Raw genomic sequence first — 21259 nt, 5'->3', positions numbered from 1 at the left:
CCACTAGAAGAGGGAGAATCTTACTTTCTTTAATCAGTGTAGCAAGTTAATTTTTTGGCCAGAGCAATCAGAGGTGAAAATCAATACAGTCTTCACAGATATATTCTTTTTTATGTATGCATGTGCATATATTGCTGAAGAATGGGTACCTGGCATGATTTGTTCTGCCAAAATGCCACCCATCACCCCCTATAGAAGCCCTGGCTGTTTCTAACAAATGTTCAGCTGCCACAAACCTCAGTTATGTTTGCATTAAACTCGTGTAACCAGTGCTTCTTGATGAACACTGCATTACTGAAATTAGTATTTAAACTGTGCCATAATGGACAAATTTCTGTGTCTAGTGTCTTGCCAGGCTGATAATTTTCCATTAGACTGAGGTCATCCTGCTAACCTTCACTGGTTTCAAGGGGAAAAAAAGTTCATTTTAAACAGCAGCAGTAATTATATCTGCATGCCTGCTTGGCTAATTTGATATTTAATTAAAGCAGAGTATTATGCTGGGGTAGCTGAGGTAAATGGCAGTTACATTTGCAAGACTGACATAATCATATTTTTCCCTTTTTTTTCTCATTTTTAAGTTTTAAAAGTGTTTTTTTAGTATAGTATAGCATTTCTTTTTTGTGTGATTAGCAGTATTTAACTATAGTCAGTCTGTTGAAGTATGCACCTGAGTTTTTGTTTCACTTTTTAAATTGGACGTGGAAAACATGTAGGCTTTTTTCCCCATTGAATTTCAAATTATCGGTAGGACAAAAATCAGTGCTTTCTGACAGTGAACCAGCCTGGTTTGTTCAGAACCTCTTAGTTAATAATACCCATGTGGCTCAGAGGCTCAGCAGCTCTTAGACTTCTGAGAACAAATCCTGTATTCATTTGCTTTAATGGTAAGGAATCACTAATCACAGGTCTTTACAGCACTTACTGACAGTGCTTTTTTGGCATTCTTGGGCTTTTGACTTTCAGTGATTTTGAATTACTCCCCAGCTACCCTGGGAACTCACTGGTAACTCTTCACTCAGGAGTTTTGAAATGAAGAATTCCCCTTGGCTGTTATTGTTCCAGCTCCCTCAGAAAGCCACTCTGGTGGTTATGATGTACACCTCCTGCTGACTTGATGAAAGTCCTTTTCTGTCACTGTGGATGTGGTCCAGGAGAGGTTTAACCCTCTACCCTGTCATACAGCTTCGTGTTGCTCAAGCCCTTCAGCACTATTGTCACATGCACTAATCAGCAATTTCCAACACAGGTGTTGGGATTCAGTGTCTGGGGTCTTTTTTTTTCTTTTTCTTTTTGAATGCACCAAGATTTTGAGACATTCTGGACATATTCCAGATGTAGTTGATCTTAGCAGCCTGCTGAAAGCTCTCTACTGATACTGTGCCATACTGAGGGGTTCCTCTGCAGCCTTTCAGGGTGTCCTTAGGGGACACCAGTACTTCAGGTAACTGGAAGGAAAGTTAGAGGCAGGGATTCCCTTCCCATCAGGACAGCCTGTGCTGGAGAACTTGGTAACAACTTGATTGTGCACGGATCTTTTACCCTGTTGGACCAACAAGAATTTCTGCAGAATTGGGGAAGTGATAAACTTGGTTTGTTCCGTTTATCCAGAGGTGTCTTGTTCATGGGGTGGTTCTAAGTAAAAGCCACACTTCTGAGAGGTATGTGTTTCCTGAAGGGGTCAGCCTGTCCCCCTTGCATTATTGCAGCTCCTTCTCTCCAGTTCTTGTAGTGAAGCCATGGAAGATTGTAAGAGAAAATCTATCCCTTGACTTAGGGAAGAGGCTTGTAGACACTGTGGAAGGGTAAGGGTTTTCTGTTTGCAGACTTCTCTTGTTCTTCAAAATCTACTAGCTGATCAGACAGCTGCAAAATTTATTGGTAGCTGAAAGAACTTCAGTTTTATTAAACCCAGCAAGACTGAAGCTTCAGAGTTAAGCTAGAAAAGTGTTTGAAATACAGACAAGTTGACTCTGATGTTTTGGTTTTAACAGTAATGAATTATTTTAATGTGCCAAAAAGCTAATATTGTCATTATTATAAGGTACTAAGGACATGGGTTTTAATGCAAATAACTTTAACAGTTGATCTATTTGCACGAGGCTGTGTTTTGTGGGCCTCTGAGATGTCCCCTGCTTTGCTGAGTTGTGTTACTGCTCCTCTTCAAGTACCAGTTGCATTCTGCAAATTGCTGAGACATCCACCCAGGGCTTCTGCATCTCCTGTCACAGCATGGAGTTCAGGTGCTTTTTACTAGGCAGCAAGATTTTACATTTTACAGGGCCCTTCATAAAGGCAGATGCTACATATAAATATATATAATTGGACTGCCCTAGTAAATGAGGTGATCTTGTTAAATAGTTTTAAAAGACTTTGGCCTTTTCATTTAAAAGTTTGCCATGCACAACGTGTACTCCTTAGCAATTCTTTTTCTAGGCTAAGTCAGAATTTGACTTCCCTATTTGATCTTTCCTTTTCCCCCACCTCAAGAGAAGAAATGTTTGTTACAGTTTTCAAAATCCACTGCAGAATGGGACAACCAAAGTCACCCTTGAAGTGTCAGGCACAATGCCTGAAACACCATCAGAGGAAACTCCAGGTGTGAGCTTGGTCTGAGCTCACTGTGGCCCTGGTAAAGAACCTGTGTCTCACAGGGTGAAATGCTGAAATATTGTGTGATAATGTGGCAGCAGAGATGCTGAATATTCTTTGAGTCTACTACTGACAGGTATATAATAAAAATGTATTAGGGCAACACTAATTTTAAATTACAAAATGTACAGTGCTCCTCTATGGCACAGAACTAGTACTCTGCCTCGTTACTAAAAGGGATTCAAAGAACTTTTGATCCATGGTGCTGTCTGAGGTAAAAGTACCATGCTTACAAAAATTAATTGGTTTGAAAAATTTCATTTTCAATTAGACTTGAATTGACAAGGTGCAAAATTAACTAAATTGCAATTAATTTCAGTAGTAATTATGTAGAAAATTCTAGCCGTGTAGAAGATGAGAAGCGTGGCATAATTAGTTGTGGAGTTTTTTTATTGCTGTAATTACAGTGATGAATATGCATGAGGCTGTTTGGGCAAGGGAAGCACAGCAAGCAATTGTATTAATTAAACTTTTTAACTGGCTTAGTTAGGCAGGCTTTTCTTTGTTTTAATCTCTTCAAAACAGCTGAGAAACTCCCAAGGCAGGGTAGTTTGAAAATTACTTCTGAGGCTCTGTTTTTCCTGTGTAGAGGTCTCCCAGGTCATCTGTCACTCCAGAGTCATAGGTAACCATTATATTACAGTTTTCCAGCCCTTGAAATTTCTGTGAAAAGCCTGATCAAAGCAAGGTGCAATTTTTATTGTTTGTGTGTTTGAAATGTTCAAAGAGGAAGATGTGAGCATGAGGTGGGCATGAGGGGAGGGAACCATTTGGATCTTCAGTAATGTGAGGCAGCAGTGAGTACTGAGCACAGAGATGCTGAGTCCTTAGCTCCCAGAGGTCTTTCTTATGAGGTCCTTATCTGCAGAAACAGAAAGCAGCTGAAACATGAAAGAAAAATTGTTTTTAAAGGCAGCTGGGAGTCACGGGGAGCATGAAGTGTGCATGTTTCATTTCAATATTTGGTATGGTTCATTTAGTCTAGAATTCACTCTGGTTTTGTAATTTTAAAAATTGTTACCTTATTTGTATTTAGTGAAGTTTTAAAGCTAATATGTAGGCATGTTAAACCAATCTCCATTCCTGAATGAATGGATGCTGTAGCTTGTTAAAATACTCAGTGCCTGTGTACAGAAACACATCAGAGCTGTTACAAAAGATGCTTCCTTGAAGCTTTCCCCACATTGTGTGGTTATTCCCCAGCACATATTTTGTATGGTCACACAACTTTGGTTAAAATATATTCATGAAACATCTTTTCACCTACTTTCTTTCTGTGAAGTGTATCTTTAAATTACTCCATCTTTCCCCTTTTACCCTTGTCTCCTTTTGTTCTGGTCTGCCCAACAATCTAAAAATGAGTCACTGAGCTCAATTTTTATAATCCATGGGAACTGCAAGTACTTCAAGCATCTCTCCTTTTGTTCATCTTTTCTCAAGACTAAATAAATCCTACTTTTTTTTCTCTTGATATTTAAGCCCTCTCTCCCCATTCATCATTTTTGTTTCACATGCTGTACTCTCACCAACCTAATTCTGCCTGTCTACAAATAATCTGGTTAAATTAGGATGCCAGGATTTAAATGTGGCTTCCTTGGAGTTTTGTAGAGTCGTGCACAATACATTTAGTAACTTTGCTTGTGATAAGCCAGTTTTCTATTAACCTTCTTTACCACTGCTTTGCATTAGACCAAGATTCTATCAATCAATGTTCATCTTCATGTGACACATTAGCTAATTCAGTGCCTTTTAATCTGTGCTTAGCTGTGCTAATCACTGTTATTTGCCTCCAGTCTTTCTGTGCAGAATGTGACCATAAGTATGCTACCAAGAATCTCTTCATTTGTCCTTGCATGCAGTAATTATCTTGACATAGTGATTAACAATTGATTCTTAGCTCTTAATACATATTCCAAAATACACTTTTCTTTCTTACACTGCACACACGTTTTTTGTATCAAGAACTGCACAACTCAGTGTGACTGGTCAGACAGAGACAAAGAGAAAAATGAATGTTTCCACAATCTCTGTGGGGGAAAAAAAAGGCAAAACTCCATACTCAGCAAGAATGAAATCTGGCATGCTCACATTCATTAGGCTGTCTTTGTCAGTGCTGAATAAACAGCCTTTCATCAACTGCAGCAATTTTCTTCGTTCAGTAATTAAAGATATATTTTACTTAATTTGTTTATATGAAAACTCGATGAAGCGAGACCAAAATTTTTATCATGCATATTTCAAACAGTGAAATGAAGGCTCTGGATAAAGTCCCAGGTACTATAGTATCTTGATTTATGTCTGAAATACTATAATTAATCAGTCCACAGAAGAAAGATGTCCAGGTTTCCTCCACACATTAAAGGAGGAGATGACCTCCTTCTTCCTTTATGAATGCATGGTTAGCTTCTAAGGCTTGTAGAATTTATAGATTTGTCAAGGAATTGTGAACTTCTGCTGACCTTGGCAGGAGGATGGGATCATGCAACAAGTGAGAGAAAATTCTTTTAAAAGAGGAGATCCATCCTTGTTGTTAGAGGGTGGTTTTGGTCCTTTTTCTGTTTTATCTGAAGACAGGTTTGTCAGGTCATTTGGAGAACTATCCCCACTTTGGGATTTATTGGGTGGTTTGGGTTATGTGGTTGGCAAGGGTGGAAGTTTTGATGGGTTTTTTTGGACTGTAGGTGCACATATATGCTCAGGACTATCAGACTATATCAGAGTATATCCAAAGAGATGCCCAGACCATTGTTATCTTGAGGCAATATATTCCAGTGCTTCGTTATCCCTGGCACTTGGCCTCTGACCCAGGAGCTGCAGATACACCTTAGGAAGGTGACAGTAAGTTTGTGTGGTGCTTTGCCTTTGAGGATAAGAGGTTCTGATTCAACCTGGCTGGTAGTTACTTAAAATTTGTAGGATTTTTTATTCTCCATAAAAACTTACAGGAACCCTCCTGAGGGCATGAAAGGGTGACAGTCCCTGTAATAAAACCAGAGTGGTCAGGCACCTGGGAAGTGTCAGTGGTGCAAGATCTGTTGTTTGCAACCCAAGCACAGTGCTAGGGCTGGAGCCCAGGATGCTGCTCATTGCCACAGCTTTGGCAGGAGCACCAAGAGCTCATTTGTGCTGTGAGGACAATACAGTTTTTCTTTCTTTGAACCACATTCTTGTTTTATAAGTTTTGTCCACCCAAGAGCCCTTTAATAGTGCTGCTGTTAGAGATTTTCATTCTGCAGAGCACTTTTAATGTAGTGAGGGCAGGGGGGTGATGGTAATAGAAGCCCCCAGAGCTTCCAGTGCATTAGACTCCTGTTCAATTTCCTGTCATAAAATGTTATGAGAACTGATGGGAACTTCTTGGTAGTCTCCTTGATGGTGATTCTGTATTTTTGAGGAGAGACAAGCAGAAGTAACTGAGCCCCCTCTGTTTAGGGGTGTACTTTATTAGGAGAAAATTAATCCATTAGGTACTGCCCCAGCCTTTGGGCAGAGTTTCTGTACTGGCTATGAATTAATCAAATTATAGCACTGGTCTGCTTAGATCAGTGTTGGAGTGATACAGAATTGCATCTGAGTAACACTTTCATTTCCTCCTTGGCCTCCATTTAGCTGCCAAACCTGGACCTTTTGTTTCCATGCAGGATTGCAAACTTTGGCTTTGCAGGTTTACATTGCTGCCAAATTAATTTTAGAACTTCAGTTGGCATGGCTACTGCTAAGAGATTCTTAATTCTCTTTGCTCAGTTTGCTTTCCTTATTTGCATTTTTTTTTTAATGTTTAAACAGCTCTGTGTGAAGTGCACAGAATAATTATCCTGCCCTGCAGAAGATAAAAAGGAGGGTATGTTGATCTTCACTCTGATGGCTCAGTTTCTATTCAGCAGCTGCAGAGAGTTGAAAGCTCTGCTCCTGGAGGTGCAGTGAGGATGGGGAGGAAGGCATGGGTGACACTCTAATTCTGATGCCCTCAGTGAGATGTGCTGACACTGATGTTGTCTTGAGGTTTATCCAAGTCTTGATGGGTAGTTGTTGTCTCAGTTCAGTGTTCAGGGAGATCCAAAACCCCAGAGGATGGAATTGCTCTTTGTTACTCCCCTCCACCCTCCCAGGGGAAGATAAAAGGGGAGTAAGGAAAAGAGACTTAAAGGCTGGAAGTTAAAACTGGAACAGGAAAGGGATTGTAGCATGGGGTAATAATGAAAAAATACAGCAATATTGTACAGACCTGATTGCAGTGGTTGCTGATACAAGTGTCCAGAAGTCCCTGGGGACAGCACTGACAGGAAAAATGTCAGGGCTCTTCCCAGCCCCTGATGGAGTTGGATCCTGCAGACCTTGGGGCAAGCTGACCAGAGTGCATGGGTGTCTTGCCAAGCCCTCTGAGCACAGGAAGGAAGAAGGGAGCAGCATGGGGCAGACTTTTCCATGCTCCTGTCTTAGCTGGCTGCCCTAGGAACTCCTAGTACAAAAATTGAAAAGTAACCCTAGTACAAAAATAATGTGCAGAAGCATTTTTTGTTTTTTGTTTTTTGTTTTTTGTTTTTTGGTTTTTTTTTTGTTGTTTTTGTTTTTTGGTTTTTTTTTTTTGTTTTTGTTTTTGTTTTTTGTTTTTTGTTTTTTTTTTTTACTCTTTCAGCTTCCAAGCTTCAGCTCTACTTTTTAATCAGTTGGAATTTAAATGTGTTGCTACAGTAGCATCTTTGTTGGAGATGGACTAATACTGGTGCTCATTAAGGCTACAGATGTCTGCTCAGATAATGTATTTCAAAAGCTTTCTCTCTGATGAACTGTGAAAAGCCAGGCTTGAGCAGTGGGATTGTGAAAGATAAAATAATAACCCCTCATCCCTGTGTCTGGAGGACTTGGTGCAGTTACTCTCAGATCTTTTGGAAAACTTTGAGACAGCAAATTTGTTCACAATCAATAAGAAAGCTCTTTGAGCACAAGCTGTGATGTTTCCTTTATTGGGCTGTTCCTACATTATTCACAAAGCTTTTTACTCTCCAAAAATCTCTCATCTGCAAATTCAGCATTAACCAGTTGGTAAAGTTTAGGAGGCATAAGGCACTGATAAACTTCTTGTGAATTTCCGTTTAGTAGCAGAGTAGACAGAACTTTTTAAACCTGTCAGGATAACACCTGCTTTTTCTGGAAAACGACTGAGTTATTCAGAAATTCTATGGTGTGTAAACATTTGCTGAAGGTTACTAGAGCAGAACTAAAGAGTTATGACTTTTTCTTCCTAAAGTGCGTGTTCAGCTAAGATTTTTCAGGTGTTCTTATATCTTGCCTTCCTCCTATTCCAGTGTGCACTGTGTGGATAGAGGTTCACCAGGCAGTCTCACCTAGGTACCTGCCATACAGAGATAACTCTGTATACTCATCTGGCTCTCCAAAATCCAGAATGTTACCAAGGAGTTACCAAAAAGTTATAATAAATTTGTATGTACATACATAGTAAGATGAAGAAAATGTTAAGATTTACTGTTCCAGCCTTCTGCAGTAGGAAATGAAGAAGTTGGTTCATAGTCCTCTTGGAATTTTGTGGATTTTGGAGGTCAAGGGGTTGGGTTTTCTTTTTATTTTCTCCTCAGCCTCTTGTTTTTCTTGAGTTAGATAATGTCCTGTATCAGAACAGTGTTGTTCTTGTTGAGGCTTGTTGTTCTTGTTCAGCCTGCACAGAAACAGAAATTCTCCCCCAAAAAAGAAATCAGTACTCCAAGGGTGTCTGACCTGTGACCAGGGAGCTGAGAGGGGCTCAGGGAGCTCAGTTCTGTGGTGCTGGCTCTGGCCTCAAGTGCAGCAGAGTCATACCAGTGCCATGGCTGCTTCTCTGAGCCTCTTCTCTCCCTTCCATTTTGTTGCCTTTTATTGTGTATTTACACAACATTTGCATCCATTCAGATGTTATCTAAATGCTATCTAAAGCAATTATTCCATTGCCTTTTTGCTTCTTTGGGCCCCTCAGTGCCTCTCTACATTAACTGGTGTCTGAAACCCCTCCTGTGTTCTGGTCCCCTTATCTCTTCTCAGCATCTCTGATAGTGCTGATAAGGGTTGTGCATCTGCTCCTGCTCCATGCCACTTCCAGCTTCACCATTTCCATATCAAATTGAAGCTTACCTGTGGGACGTTTCATAGCCTTAGCCCAGCTCATGTTTTTCTTTTCCTCATCTTGCTCTATCCTAACCTGGTGGTTTTTGTTTGGCTTGGGGCTTTCGTTTTGTTTTACTACTCACTTCTTTCACTTCACTCTTTGCTTTTAGACTTTCCCGTACCTTACTGGTATCACATCTATGAGGTTTACCTCACTGTTTTTGCTGTTACAATGCACTTTCTTTTGAATTTTTCCCAGCAGGACGTCTTCTGATGACAAATATCCAAGTAGCCACCCTTTAATGTGCAGCTGTTAGTATTTTCTCCCATGCTTACTGTTAGATCTGTGGAGCATAGATCTGTGGAGTTAGAACTGTTAGATCTGTGGAGCACAGGATGTGGTTTATGCCTTTTTTTTTAAACTCCAAGTAAACCTTGAGTGCACAGCAAAACATCATTAAAAGTAAAGATCAGGCCTTTTAAATCCCTGGGTACAGCTGAGGTGCTGTGTTTAGGCTTCAGGACAGGTGTCCCACCTCTGGAAACAAAAAGTTAGGACTGATAGGTAGGGATGTGGGACAGAGTCCCATAATAGCACACATGCTTCCTACTATGGTGTATATTTCCCTCCTCCTCCTCAGTTGGTGTCTCCCTAGTAATTTATCAGTGGGTAAGGATGGGTTGATAGGCGGCCAGTCCATGATTTGGATGGGTATGCTTATAATGAGCTAATTTTCCACAACCCAGAGAAAAAAGGAACACTTGCTTACATCACCCACTAGCAGGAAACACAGGAGAGGTTTAGAGCAGTTTTATTTTGAAACAGGTCTCAGTCTCCCCTTTCCTTTTGCCTTGCAGAGGCAGGCAGCGGGCAGGATTACATCACCTCGGAGAACCAGCTGCTCTACTACCCCAGCATCACCTATGCTATTGTTGGGAGCTCTGTCATCTTTGTCCTGGTGGTGGCCTTCTTTGCCTTAGTCCTGCACCACCAAAGGAAACGCAACAACCTCATCACCCTGCCAGTGCACAGGCTGCACCACCCCGTCCTGCTCTCCCGACTGGTGGTCCTCGACCACCCTCACCACTGCAGTGTCACCTACAACGTCAACAATGGCATCCAGTACATGGCCAACCACCCCTACCACAGCTCGGGGGACATGGACTCTCCACCATCCTACTCAGAGGCTGTGCTGGAGCAGAGGTATGTGCATGACCCTGGGGATGGCTGGCTGGCTGCAGCTCTGTGCTGGTTTGTGGCTCTGCTCCCCATCCATCCTCATCACTGCTGTTGGCACAAGTGCAGCTCTGCAGTTCTGGACATAGGGACAAATTCAGGCAAATCTGAGCTTCTGCATATGAAAAAGTCATGGCCCTCAAAGCACTTTACTAGTATGAAAGGGACTCAAGGTAAGCCTAAGTCATGCTTTTATAGCATGTGCTGTTGGCAGCAGAGGTTTTGGGGATGGCAGGAGAGTGCAAAGAAATGTCACTTGTCTGCTATTGATATCCTGTGCCAGTCTGGAGTCAAGATGTGAAAATTGAATTTGGAGCTAGGTTGTAGCATTTAAAAATTAATTACCCTGGTCGTATTTGGTAAGTATATAAAGGTAAGAGGTCTTCAAGCCTTGCATAAAAAAATTGCACTGTTTTCCATTTAGCAATAGAAGAAAAGAACAGGTCTCTGAAATGGAAAGCTCTGTTCTGATTTTAAATATCTGAAAGGGCCTTGAAACACTGGGGGTGAGCATGGTTTGGATTAGATGATTTTGTAGTTATGACGCTGATTTACTTGAAGGTAGTTAACCTCCATTTTAACCCCTGTCTGTAAAGTCTGTCTTCATCAAAAGCCCTGGACTGATGTGCTCTGCACATACAAAGGGCATGGTAGGGACTTGAACGATTCAGGTTGTTACTGTAACCCTGGTGGTATTTTTTAGCAGCTCTGGGATCTAACTTCTGCATTTGGCTGCAAGTCTCCTGTCTTAATTCTGACATTTGTAGGAGTGACAGCTTTTTATTAGTAAGAACAGCTGATGAGGGGCTGTCCAGATTGTGATAACTTCTCACCTGGGTGATACAAACTGTCAGCAATTGCAGAGCTAATTCTTCTCAGGACTTCTCACTCTGTTAAACCCTGCAGTCTCATGTTTACAGGGAGAACCAAAACCAGTTTTCCTGAACCCAGTACTCTCTATGCTTACTTACCAGTTTCTTTGCATGCGATATCAAGACAGAAAGAGTTTTGTCATGTGGGGAATTCCATTTGCTATTTATTTGTAGACCATAAGCCAATAATCTCTGACACCTAATGGAGGTTTCCTCAGAGATTTCTTGTGTTCTTATCATTATCCATATGTGTGCATCCATTACGTACCTTATTGCTTTTAAATCACTTTCTCTGGTTGTGTAAATGTTATACAGGAAACATCCTTACCTCTTGCATCTGCCTTTAGCATAAGCCAAGCTTTGTTGGAAGTGCATTCCCATGAAAATTGGGGTGTAGAGTGTTAAACTGGATGTAGTTATCTGGTTTGCATCTTGACCAGAAACTTGTATGCCCAGTGGTGGTATGGATGTTGGGAATGATCTGAATAATGCAGGCATGTCTGAGATCTCCTGATATACATCATATATGTATCATCATGGAAAAGCTATGAAATACAGTTTGTTGGTTTGTTTTTCATAATTGGTAAACTTTGTACTTTCTTCTGTACCACTGTTTTCTATAACCTCCTAATATGCTGTGTATCTTCCAGCAGACCACCTTGGTTTGACCTTCCTCCACCACCTTATTGCTCTGAGTCTGAATCCCCTGATGAGCCAGACCTTCCACCTTACCAACCTCCAGCAGGAACCTTGCTCACCAGAGAAGCCCCTGTGGCAGGGGCCAGCAGCTGTACCAGAGACAGCTCTTACAGCTTGGATGGCCACAGAACTCTGCTTGAGAGGACAGCAGCTGAGAGCAGTTCTCTGGGCAGCCAAGCTGCTGAAAGAGAAGTGTGACTGCTCCTGAGCTGCAGCTGGGCAGGAGGGCATTTCATCTGCAAGGCTGGATGGATGAGTCTGTCGGGGCCTATAGATGGCAGGGGAACATAGGATTAAATGACAGCTTGCTTTGAATCCACTCTAAGTTAATATTTGAATTCAGCATTGTGGGATCACCAAAGACAGAGCTGTGAGAGCTAAACCTAGAGTCACATCAGCTCTCCACAGTATTCCCGTGAGCAAGTTCTGGTTCAGAGTAGCAAGAGGAACATCAGCGCAGTGTCAAAGAAGAGATGTGACTTATTTCCTGGATTATTTTACTGTATATGGATGTATATATGTGCACATATAATATATACAGACGTTGCTGACCAACAGTGTGCTGGAAGGACTCTTGTTCTCAGACTGCCTCCCATCCCAACACTCTCTGAGCTGTTTCTGCTCCCTGCCTGCTGTGGTCACTGAAACACGAGTGGCAGTCTTCCTCTTGGATGTCTGGTGCCCACTACCATCCCTCTTGGCAGTGAACAAATTCCAGAAAATGTCCTATTTGACCCTTCTTTTCACAGTCTGGTACCTTCTCACTGTTAATGTAATTTTCAAAGTTTAAGCTTGTGAGGATACAACAACTCTTTTAGTAAGCAAACAGAAGTTTTTTCCCAGATGCCAATATCTGGGCCAAGTGTGCGTGGGTTTTCTCAGGAACACCACAAAGGTTGTCTTATCTGACAGATTTTAAGGCTGAGTACAGAAGCTCATCAACAAACCAGCACAAGACTTCTTTTGAGGCATGGCAAAACACCATTACTCCAGGTGTTCCTTCTTAAAAAATGACAACAACAACAGCCCCACAAAACCAAAACACAAACAAACAACAAAACAATTAAAAAATCAACAACAAAAAAGCCTCCAGACTGTTTCAGCTAAGTCTTGGAACTTCAAAACCAGCCTAAGATGAACCTTCCCTATGGAAAGCTGTAGGGTGAATGATCAGTTTGTTCTATTGGTAAAATAACTGAGAGCAGGTTATGTACTAAAAGGTGCTGGGCTTGTTAGCCCTGTCCTCCATATATTTCTGTACATGGATGGATACACAGGTCTAATAAGTCCTGTCTGTCTGTTTGTAACTAGTGAATTGCATAGGTTTAGTTCTGCTGCACCAGTAGAAGTCTAAAATGTCAAAGTTTCACTTCTCACTGTTTTTTACAGAGTTCGCCATTATTTGTGTTCATTTGGTTGAAATTCTCACTTCTGCAGAAAACCAGAATTATTTGTCTGCTTTGTCCTAACTCTTGGGATGGTGTCCTGTGAAGTTTCAGTGCACGGTGTTGAATCACCCATGTAAAGCATCTTAGAGATGAAGGTGTTCAGAGTGGTAAGAGGGAAGGTGAGCTGTGAGTTTAAATGCCACTGCAGTGCTTGTGCTCAGGGTACAGAAACCAATGCAGTGCCTTCCTCTTGTCCAGAGGAAACATGGCCTTCAAAAATTACTTGTATTTGTCTATCAAACACATTTCTCACTCTTTCTTCCGTGTAATGAGCAGTGTCAGTAACCAGACCTTGCTGTTTAATGGCAATGGAGGAAGCTGACTGCCCACACCTTCTGCTTTCTTCTTCCCCATCTTTCTAAGGTAATTTATTTCACCTAATGTTGTATGCTGAGAACCCAAGACTGTGTAAGCTTGAGAGTAAGTCTGAGATTGGCTCAAGTGCAGTCTCAGTTCTATACATACACCTGAATTTTTTTGTTTGGCTGTTGGGTTTTTTGTTTTTTTCCCAGCTCTGGGGTCTGCTCTCCTGGTATGTAGGAGGCAGGGGTCAGATGGATTCGGCAGCACATCTCATGCCAAGACTGAGGTGGGAAGCACCAGAGAATCCTAATGCTGATGGTCTTGGATGACTTTAGCAGTCTTGGTGCTAAAGTCTTGGTGCTTGATGGTCTTGGATGAAGCAGATTGATGGCATTTCATTACAGCCCTCAGAAGCCTCTCTTAAGTGACTTGGTGAAGATGCTTCTTGGTTCTTCTAAACCAATGTGCAAGATTGGGTCAGGTTTTGTATTTATTAGAAGCTCAAGCAGTGTAATCATGCTGTCCTTCCCAAAGCAGGGCTTTGCCAATTAATTGCTCCATCTGAGTTGATAGGTAGGCTTTTGTCATTGCCATAACCAGGCAGTTATCCTTTATTTTACAGGTGTGTTAAACACAGGCACAGAGCTGAGTTAATAGCAGAGGTGGGTGCAGGGTTGTGTCCTGAGCATTCTGGCCCTGCTGTCCCTCCTGACCCTCATTCAGGTTCTGCTCAGCCTCTGTCAGACAGCTGTGATGCTGCAGCAGAGTTACCCTTAGGGGGTTTCTGTTGCAGTTTTTAAAGCATTTTATTGGACTCTCAAACATGCAGCTGAAGAGTTTGCAGTAGTTTCGATAGAATTAGGTATCCTGAATTTTAAAGTTGCCAAGGGCTGTAGTGGTGAAAGGAAATAATTGTGTCCAGTGTGATTTAGCTGGCATGGATCCATCATGCAGGGCTTCCACGGGGGACTGTATTTTCCCACCTGTATTCTGTGATACCACAGTGTGTGCAAATCAAATATTGTTTGCTTTTGGCATCTAAAAAGCATTGCCTTGTATTGTGAAGAAGTAGGAAAAGAGCTCCTTCTTCTGCCTTCTGCCTTCCGTCACTGTCCAGTATGTACATATATATATATATTAAAAAAAAATATATTTACTCTTTCAGGTTGTATATATTCAAGTAACTTTTGCATTAAGATAATCCATTTCAACTTTACAAAAAAAAAAAATTAAAAAAAAATGGTGTGACATTTTCCCTTCCAGCTAAGGGTGTATTTATCTTTGTATAGGAATCTTTAAGTTTTTGAGAACACATTACAAAAGGAGATTGTGCCTTTCTGATTGAATTGGGACTTGGGAGACTGTTAACTACATTTCAGGGTATTGATAAATATGATTATCTAGACATCCAAAAAAGAAACAAGTCTTGTCTTCCTCTTTATTGTCAATCATGGGGACCACTGAACTCTGAGAAGTTCAGTATCATGTTCCTCACAGGTATGCTAAAGGGGGGAGGGCGTCTCTTACTCCAGTTTTCTGGGTTGTAGAACAGATTTCATAGTTCATTTCTCTGTGAGCTGCTGCAGTATCACACATTAATTGGTTGCAACATGTCACTTCTAATAGTGTTAAAACAGCATTATTCTGCATTATTCAGTGGAATCTTTGGTAAAGGCTGGTAGCAACAGCCACACTGATGGAATTAAATATTTCACTGAAAAAGCCTGCAGCTTGTAAGGCTGAAGTTAAATGGTAATGAGATACTATGTGGTAGGGTTTCTCTTCTGTAGCTAGTAGAAGTGGAACTGATCATTCTGTTGGTTGCAGTTACTCTTAACCTTTTAGTTTGAAGTTAATGCTCCAAGAGCCTTTGTTTATTCTTACAAAAGTAAAGCTGATGTAAGTTTTCTTCCAGAGCCAAATTCTGATTCCACATCTCTATTGAATGGTGACCACTGTAATGAATACTCCTCCTTAGCACCAGTATTAATGGTTTTTATTCCAGCAAAATAATTTGAAGAAGTGACTGCTTGAAGCAAAGGAAGGAATGTGGATTAGCCTGTTGGAAATAAGATTTAGGGTTTTGAAAAATAAGTAAACCAATAAATAAACTTCAGGAGTTTTGAATGTCTATAACCTATGCAGAATCTGAGTGCTGTGTATTTAAAATGAGGCCATTAGTAAACCTGCTCAGTAATAATCTGAGATTCCTTGTAAGGAATTCCTTGTAATTGCAGTTTCCTCTCTGGTATTGTGCTAATGAAAACTGGCAGCTAAGCATGTAAAAGAGAGCCTGTGAATAGTTTTCTGACTTACATGGCATCACGGCACTGCAGATTTTAAATAACTGCATTCATTCTTCCTCTCCTTTTAAGTCAAATCATTTTATTTACACTGCTTTGATACAGATAGTAGGGCCCTTGTGATAGATTTAGGAGCTGGGTGGAGGAAAGATGATTACCTTCATTTTAATTTATGCTACAGCTTATTAATCTTGTGCTCTTGACTTTTTAGACATCTTAGCAAAGACAAATGGTTTTAATAGATAAGAAAAACTATTAATGATGAAAAGCAGAGGAACACTGATACTGAATTTAATTTTTAATGAGTATTTAAAACTGTATAAATCAAGAGAATTTAATGCTGTTTTTTTAACATGGTGATCAGATAACAAGTCTGTTTTTAACTGTTGCTCATCTGAATCTACTTTGCATATAATGCCTGGAAATAAAATGGGGTGCTCTGCTTGCAGGTCATACTAGATCTGAAGTATTTTTTAATACAAGGCTATATTGAACCTGTGGACTACAATAGGTGGCAGCAGAAAGAATTCTAATACCATGCTGGGTTCTGCCTGAATGTGTCCCAGTAGAGGACTGACTGTGGCCTTTATTTGGACTTTTTTTCTGATTTGATGGATTTTGTCAACCTAAAATGAACACATGATGTAAGAGCTTTAAGGGAGGTTGTATGTTGAAACCCAATCTTTTTTCAAACTTTTGTAAACTGGAAATCTTCACAAGTTTATTCTATTCCTGAATAAAGCTAGTGTTTCAGTACTGTTCAGAAGTGAGAATGTCTCCTGTCTGGTGGTCTCACATGTTTTAGATTTACTTCTTCCAACTTCATGTTCAATGTTAAGTTTTGCTAAATCTTTATGGGTTTAAAACATGTTTTTAAAAGGAAGTGACACTGGAAACCCACATGTACATGTGTATATAAAAGTAATATATATATATGTGTCTCCATATTTATACAAATGGAAATTGCTTTAATTCATGATTTCTCCCTGTCATAGGAAGGACTTATTTCAGCTCATCTTGCTGAGGCAAGCATTTCTGTGGCCTTCCTGAAGAGCCAGGCTAGGACAGGAGCAGTTTTTGGGAATGTTTCTTCATGGCCTCCAAGGGCATTTGATCCCTGCCCTGGATCACAACAAGGAGCAGCATCTGCAGGACCCAGGAGGAGAGTGGGGCACAGGGATCACAAACATTGCTGCTGAGAGCACAGAGACACAGGGAAAGGGGGTCCCTTGGTCTCCTACCACCTGCGTAGGGTGAGAAGCAGTCAGCTGAAAACTCACATCCAGACTGGGAAAAATTTTATTTTGTAAAAAAAGAAAAAAATGTTACACGAGGCTGCAACTTCTGAGAGCTGTAAGTAGTGGGTACTTCATTCCTTGCTGCTGGAACTCATGCCCTCGAGTATTCATTTGTTTGCAACAGCAGAGAGTTGGTCCCTGATCCTTCCCAGCCCTTCTAACATCGTGTCCAGGGTTTCTTTGCTCAGTTCCACAGTCAGTGCAGAAACAACAGGGCTGTTTCCACATAAGGCAACATCTTCCTGGATCTGGAAATGGGAATGCAGATGTTAGCTGAATGAAATGCTCATTCACATGTTTTCCAGTACCATTACAAAAGTCGGTTTTTAACAGATAAAGAAAAATGGTTTAAATTTGGCATCCAGCTCCATTCTGGAGTGCCATGGCCCATTTTCTCTGAGTCTGAGACAGAGGGGAAGTCAGCATGTACTGCCATAAGTCTGGAGACATTCAGAAGAGACTTGTGGCAGAAAGACATAGCCAAGAGCATCTCAGCAGATATGGCACAGTATATTTAACCCCATCCCACACACAGAGATTTTGTTCCTCTCTGAAACGCACCCATCCCATTTTTACTGACTGGGGGGCACCCAGAGCTTTGCATAATAAAGACAGTAAGTTTAGTTATGTTCTCCAAATGAGAGCTGTGGCCAGTGCAGGAAGTTATTTGTGATCAAAAGTAATTTCTCAACTAAAGTTTCATCATGGAAACATGTTAATGTGTGGCTTAAAATTAATGGACAATGACTTCATGTTTATCTTCTTTGTATAGGGATCAATGGTGACCAGAAGCAAACAGCAAGCACCAAATGGACTGTTTTGTACCACCACTGGTGATTCAGGTGTTGGACTTCATTATTTTGAGCCCGTATCCTTTACAGCTATTGACATTACCTGTAACTGAAGAAGACAAGTAGGGACTGCTATTTTGCCTATGCTGTCTGAAGATGTCTTGATATCCACCCTCCAGTCCATGTCCACCAGGCGAGGCAGGGAGACTGGGAGATGAAAACAATGTGTTTGTTGGGTCTGGCAGCACAGGGTGACCCCACACCCTACAGCCTGTGGCTACCACCATCTACCTATTCTCAACTTCTAGCTCTAGGAACTGTACAGCTCCACTGGTACTATGTGGTTTCACAGCAGTTTTACTCTGCAATAAGCCATGTTGCAAAAAGAGGTTAGGATGCCTTATTCTAAACTCTTAAGCTCAAATGACCTCAGGAAAAGTGAACTGCATCAAGATGTGAACTGCTACTTACTCTGACTTGCTTGTGCTTCATTCCTCCAAGCAGAGCTGTGAAAAAGTAGAGAAAAGAAAAATGGTACCAGCAGGGATTTGGAAAAAAGAAAAAAGGTAGGGAAAGCACTCAGAAAGAGTTGTGAGGATAAATGGGGCTCTGCATTACGTGCATAAGGCCCACACCCATTCCAAAAGTCTTGGGAAAACCCACTGTGGCCATGGCTCATGGCTGTGTTCCGTTTGGCACTGCACTCAGCAGTCAGACTGTGTTCAAACAGCTCATCCCAGCCCGGGGATGATGCCCAAAGCAGGGGGGTGCACTCACATATTCTCCAAGAGTATCTTGGTCAGAAGGTTTTTCAGATTTTGGTGGAAGTTTTCTGGAAAGAGAGCGAGGATATCTTCTGCCCTTGTGAAGCCACGGTACACAACGTGCCTGGTGAGGCTGTGCAGAGCTGCTCCCAGCTGCGGGAAAGGAGGGGAGGAAAGGGACTGAGTCCCTGGGTTGAAAAGGACACAGGGAGAGACATTGTGTGCAAGGGGACGGACACTCCCAGGGCCGCCCGGCATCCTCAGCCACGCACACCTCACTCGTTTTCCTTTAAATCCTCCCCGAACCGCACCGGGGGCTCTCCCCGACCCACGGCCGCGGTCCCTCGGTGCCCCGTGTCCCCGCACACCCTCCCCGAGTCCCGGGGCCCCTCTCCTTCCCTCCCTCCATCCCGCGCGGAGAGGAAGGCCCCGGGCAGGTCCCGTCCCTTCGCTCCGGGAAGCACCGCGCAGAGTCCCTCACGCACGGCCCTACCTCCTCTGCTTCCTCGGGGCCGGCGGCGAGGCCGGGGCAGAGGCGCAGCGCCAGGGGGCCGAGGTCTCCGGGCTGGCTGGAGAAACACTCCCGGCACAGCTGCCGCACCGCCTCCTTCGAGGGAGCCTGCCGGGGGACAGCGAGGGGCGATCAGCCGCGGCTCGGGAGGGGCGGCCCCCGTCCCCGTCGGTCCCCGTCCGCTTACCTTCAGCAGGCTGTGGAGGGCGGCGAACTCCCCGTCCCGCACCGCCGCCATCTTGGCGCTGTCACCCGAGTCGCTGGCGGGGCCTCCCGCACCGCGCCGCCGCCATCTTGGAGCCGTCAGGGGGTGCGGGCGGAGCCGGGGGCGGAGGCTGCGGTGCTGCCGCGGGAGGGAGCGAGGGCTCCAGCACCGCCCGGAGCACCAGGGACGGGTCGGAGGGTGCTCGGAGGAGGGTCGGAGCCCGGTGCTGCTCGGCCCGCCCGGGAGTGCTGAGTCGAACGGTCAGAGCCGTGCCGTGCAGCGGGACCCTCGAAGCGGGGTGCGTTTTCCTGCTGTGTAGTGACCCGACCCAGGCACAGAGCTGAGCTATCTCTCCAGTTCTACACAGAAAGGGGTGCCAGGTGCTAACCCACTAAGCTAGCACACCCCATTCAGAAAGTTATGGCACATTTATCCGTTTATCAATCACCAGGAGCCGCCCGTGTTGATCTTTCTGGTCATTTCTCAGTGTCTCGGTTGCACTCCCCGCTCCTGCTCAGAGCACATTATATTGGCTTTTAAATCAAGGTGCAGGTTCAGGATTGGTCTCAATTCTGTAGCAATTCCTTGAATCAGCGTTCTCCGTCTCCCTCTAGCTCTCAGTTCCCGCTGAGCTCTGCCCTCATGCCTGGGGGCACAGCGTCTCCTTTGTTCTCTGCTCAGATCAATGGTGACCGAGCTGTCAGCCCCAGCCCTCTCATCTCCCTCTCATCCCTGTAACTCCCCAGGGTTGTTAGAAAGGCCCTGACCAGATCATGCTGTGCCTCGGCAATTCCCTTGTTACATAAAACAGCAGGGGCTGGGGCAAGCCCTGAGATCTGCCACTGCCCTCCTGATCACACAAGGAGGCACGACCTTCTGCTGGTGGTCTGATAAGGCAGCTGATAAGGGGACGGCACCCAGCACTGCCCAGAAGGCCCCATCTGCTGGTGGCCTCAGGTGAGACCAATCATCAGCTGATAAGGGGGCAACATCCACCCCTGCCCAGAGGGAGATAAAGGGCTGGGAGGAGCAGCACACCCTTCTGCTGGTGGTCTCAGGTGAGGCCAATCAGCTGATTGATAAGGGGGCAACACCCAGCACTGCCCTGAGGATTATAAAGGGCTGCGAGGCCACAGCCCTGCTGGAAGGGTGATCAGCCATTGGAATGGGCTGCCTAGGGAAGTAGTAGGTTCTCCATCCCTGGAGCTATTTAAAAAGAGACTGGATGTGGCACTCAGTGCCATGGGCTGGTAACTGCGGCAGTAGTGGATCGAGGGCTGGACTTGATGATCTCAGCGGTCCCTTCCAACCTAGATGATTCTATGACCTGCTATTTTGCTGTCAATGTAAATCCCAATTCTGAATTGGGTTGTAAATGCTCTCTTTTCACCCAATGGGAACTGAAGGCAAAAAAATGATCATGGAACTTCTGCAATGATCTGGACTGTTATCATAGCAAACTGTGTGGATCTTCTGCTTTGTAAAGGATTTCAGTAAGTCCTTTTTTTTTTTTTTTTTTTTTTTTTTTTTTTGAGAGAAAAACTCTTCTCTTTGCTGTGTGTAATTCCCAGCACATCTGGGCATCAGTAATCCATGATCTTTCCCCATTCTCACTTACATTTGTGTCTTGTAAATTGAATAATATGTGGTAGGAAATGCAAATATTTAAATGCTGTTTGCATTGGGCTTTACAAGCTTGGCAGAGGAAAGGGCTTCCTCTTGCACAGGAACTGATTTCCCCATGCAATAGTGTGAGAAGCCTTTAAAGAGCAGAAGAATCCAAGGGCAGAGAATTTGTTTTCCATGATTTTTCATTAAGAACAGGAAACTAGGCTCTGGGAGAAATACTTTGTGCCTTGAGCTTACCTTCTGTGGCCTCTTGAAATTAATTAGTATGATTGATTTGTTTGGAGAGCTTCCATGTGTTTCTGCTGCTTTCTCCGGCACTGTGTCCCCAGCTTATCTAACCCAGTGCAGGCAGCATCCACAGCAGGGCTGGGACTCTGCTGTGTGGGGTCATCTTCATGGGGAGGACTTCATAGGAGAGCTGGCATGATGCTGGGTTTGGGTGGCAGGATCA

At 43.2% G+C, this 21259-nt stretch overlaps 2 protein-coding genes across 5 annotated transcripts in view; one reads left to right on the top strand and one right to left on the bottom strand.

Moving 5' to 3' along the window:
• The window catches only part of LDLRAD3 (low density lipoprotein receptor class A domain containing 3), a 38930-nt gene extending 22547 nt beyond the window's left edge, over positions 1 to 16383 (top strand). Inside the window, exons 5-7 of one of the 4 annotated variants that reach the window (XM_071745012.1) lie at positions 9607 to 9952; positions 11511 to 13581; positions 14204 to 16383. In XM_071745012.1, coding sequence (XP_071601113.1) covers positions 9607 to 9952; positions 11511 to 11754 — 590 coding nt within the window. In that variant the 3' untranslated portion in view covers positions 11755 to 13581; positions 14204 to 16383. Of the gene's footprint in view, positions 1 to 9606; positions 9953 to 11507; positions 13582 to 14203 lie in introns of those variants that run through there. The other 3 variants (XM_071745009.1, XM_071745011.1, XM_071745010.1) reach the window with 3 other exon arrangements.
• A 508-nt stretch (positions 16384 to 16891) lies between these two features.
• On the bottom strand, positions 16892 to 19322 carry COMMD9 (COMM domain containing 9). The gene is made up of 6 exons (XM_071745023.1): positions 19162 to 19322; positions 18957 to 19082; positions 18477 to 18616; positions 18171 to 18205; positions 17803 to 17906; positions 16892 to 17156 (listed from the first exon to the last, which is right to left on the bottom strand). Exons 1-6 carry the CDS (start codon positions 19210 to 19212, stop codon positions 17016 to 17018), a joined length of 597 nt encoding a protein of 198 aa, XP_071601124.1. The 5' UTR covers positions 19213 to 19322; the 3' UTR covers positions 16892 to 17015.
• Between the last annotated feature and the right edge of the window lie 1937 nt (positions 19323 to 21259).

The sequence above is a fragment of the Heliangelus exortis genome, chromosome 5, assembly GCF_036169615.1.
Source record: "Heliangelus exortis chromosome 5, bHelExo1.hap1, whole genome shotgun sequence".
Lineage (NCBI taxonomy): Eukaryota > Metazoa > Chordata > Aves > Apodiformes > Trochilidae > Heliangelus > Heliangelus exortis.
Note: the sequence above shows the minus strand (reverse complement) of the source record. Positions and strands in the feature narration are given on the sequence as shown.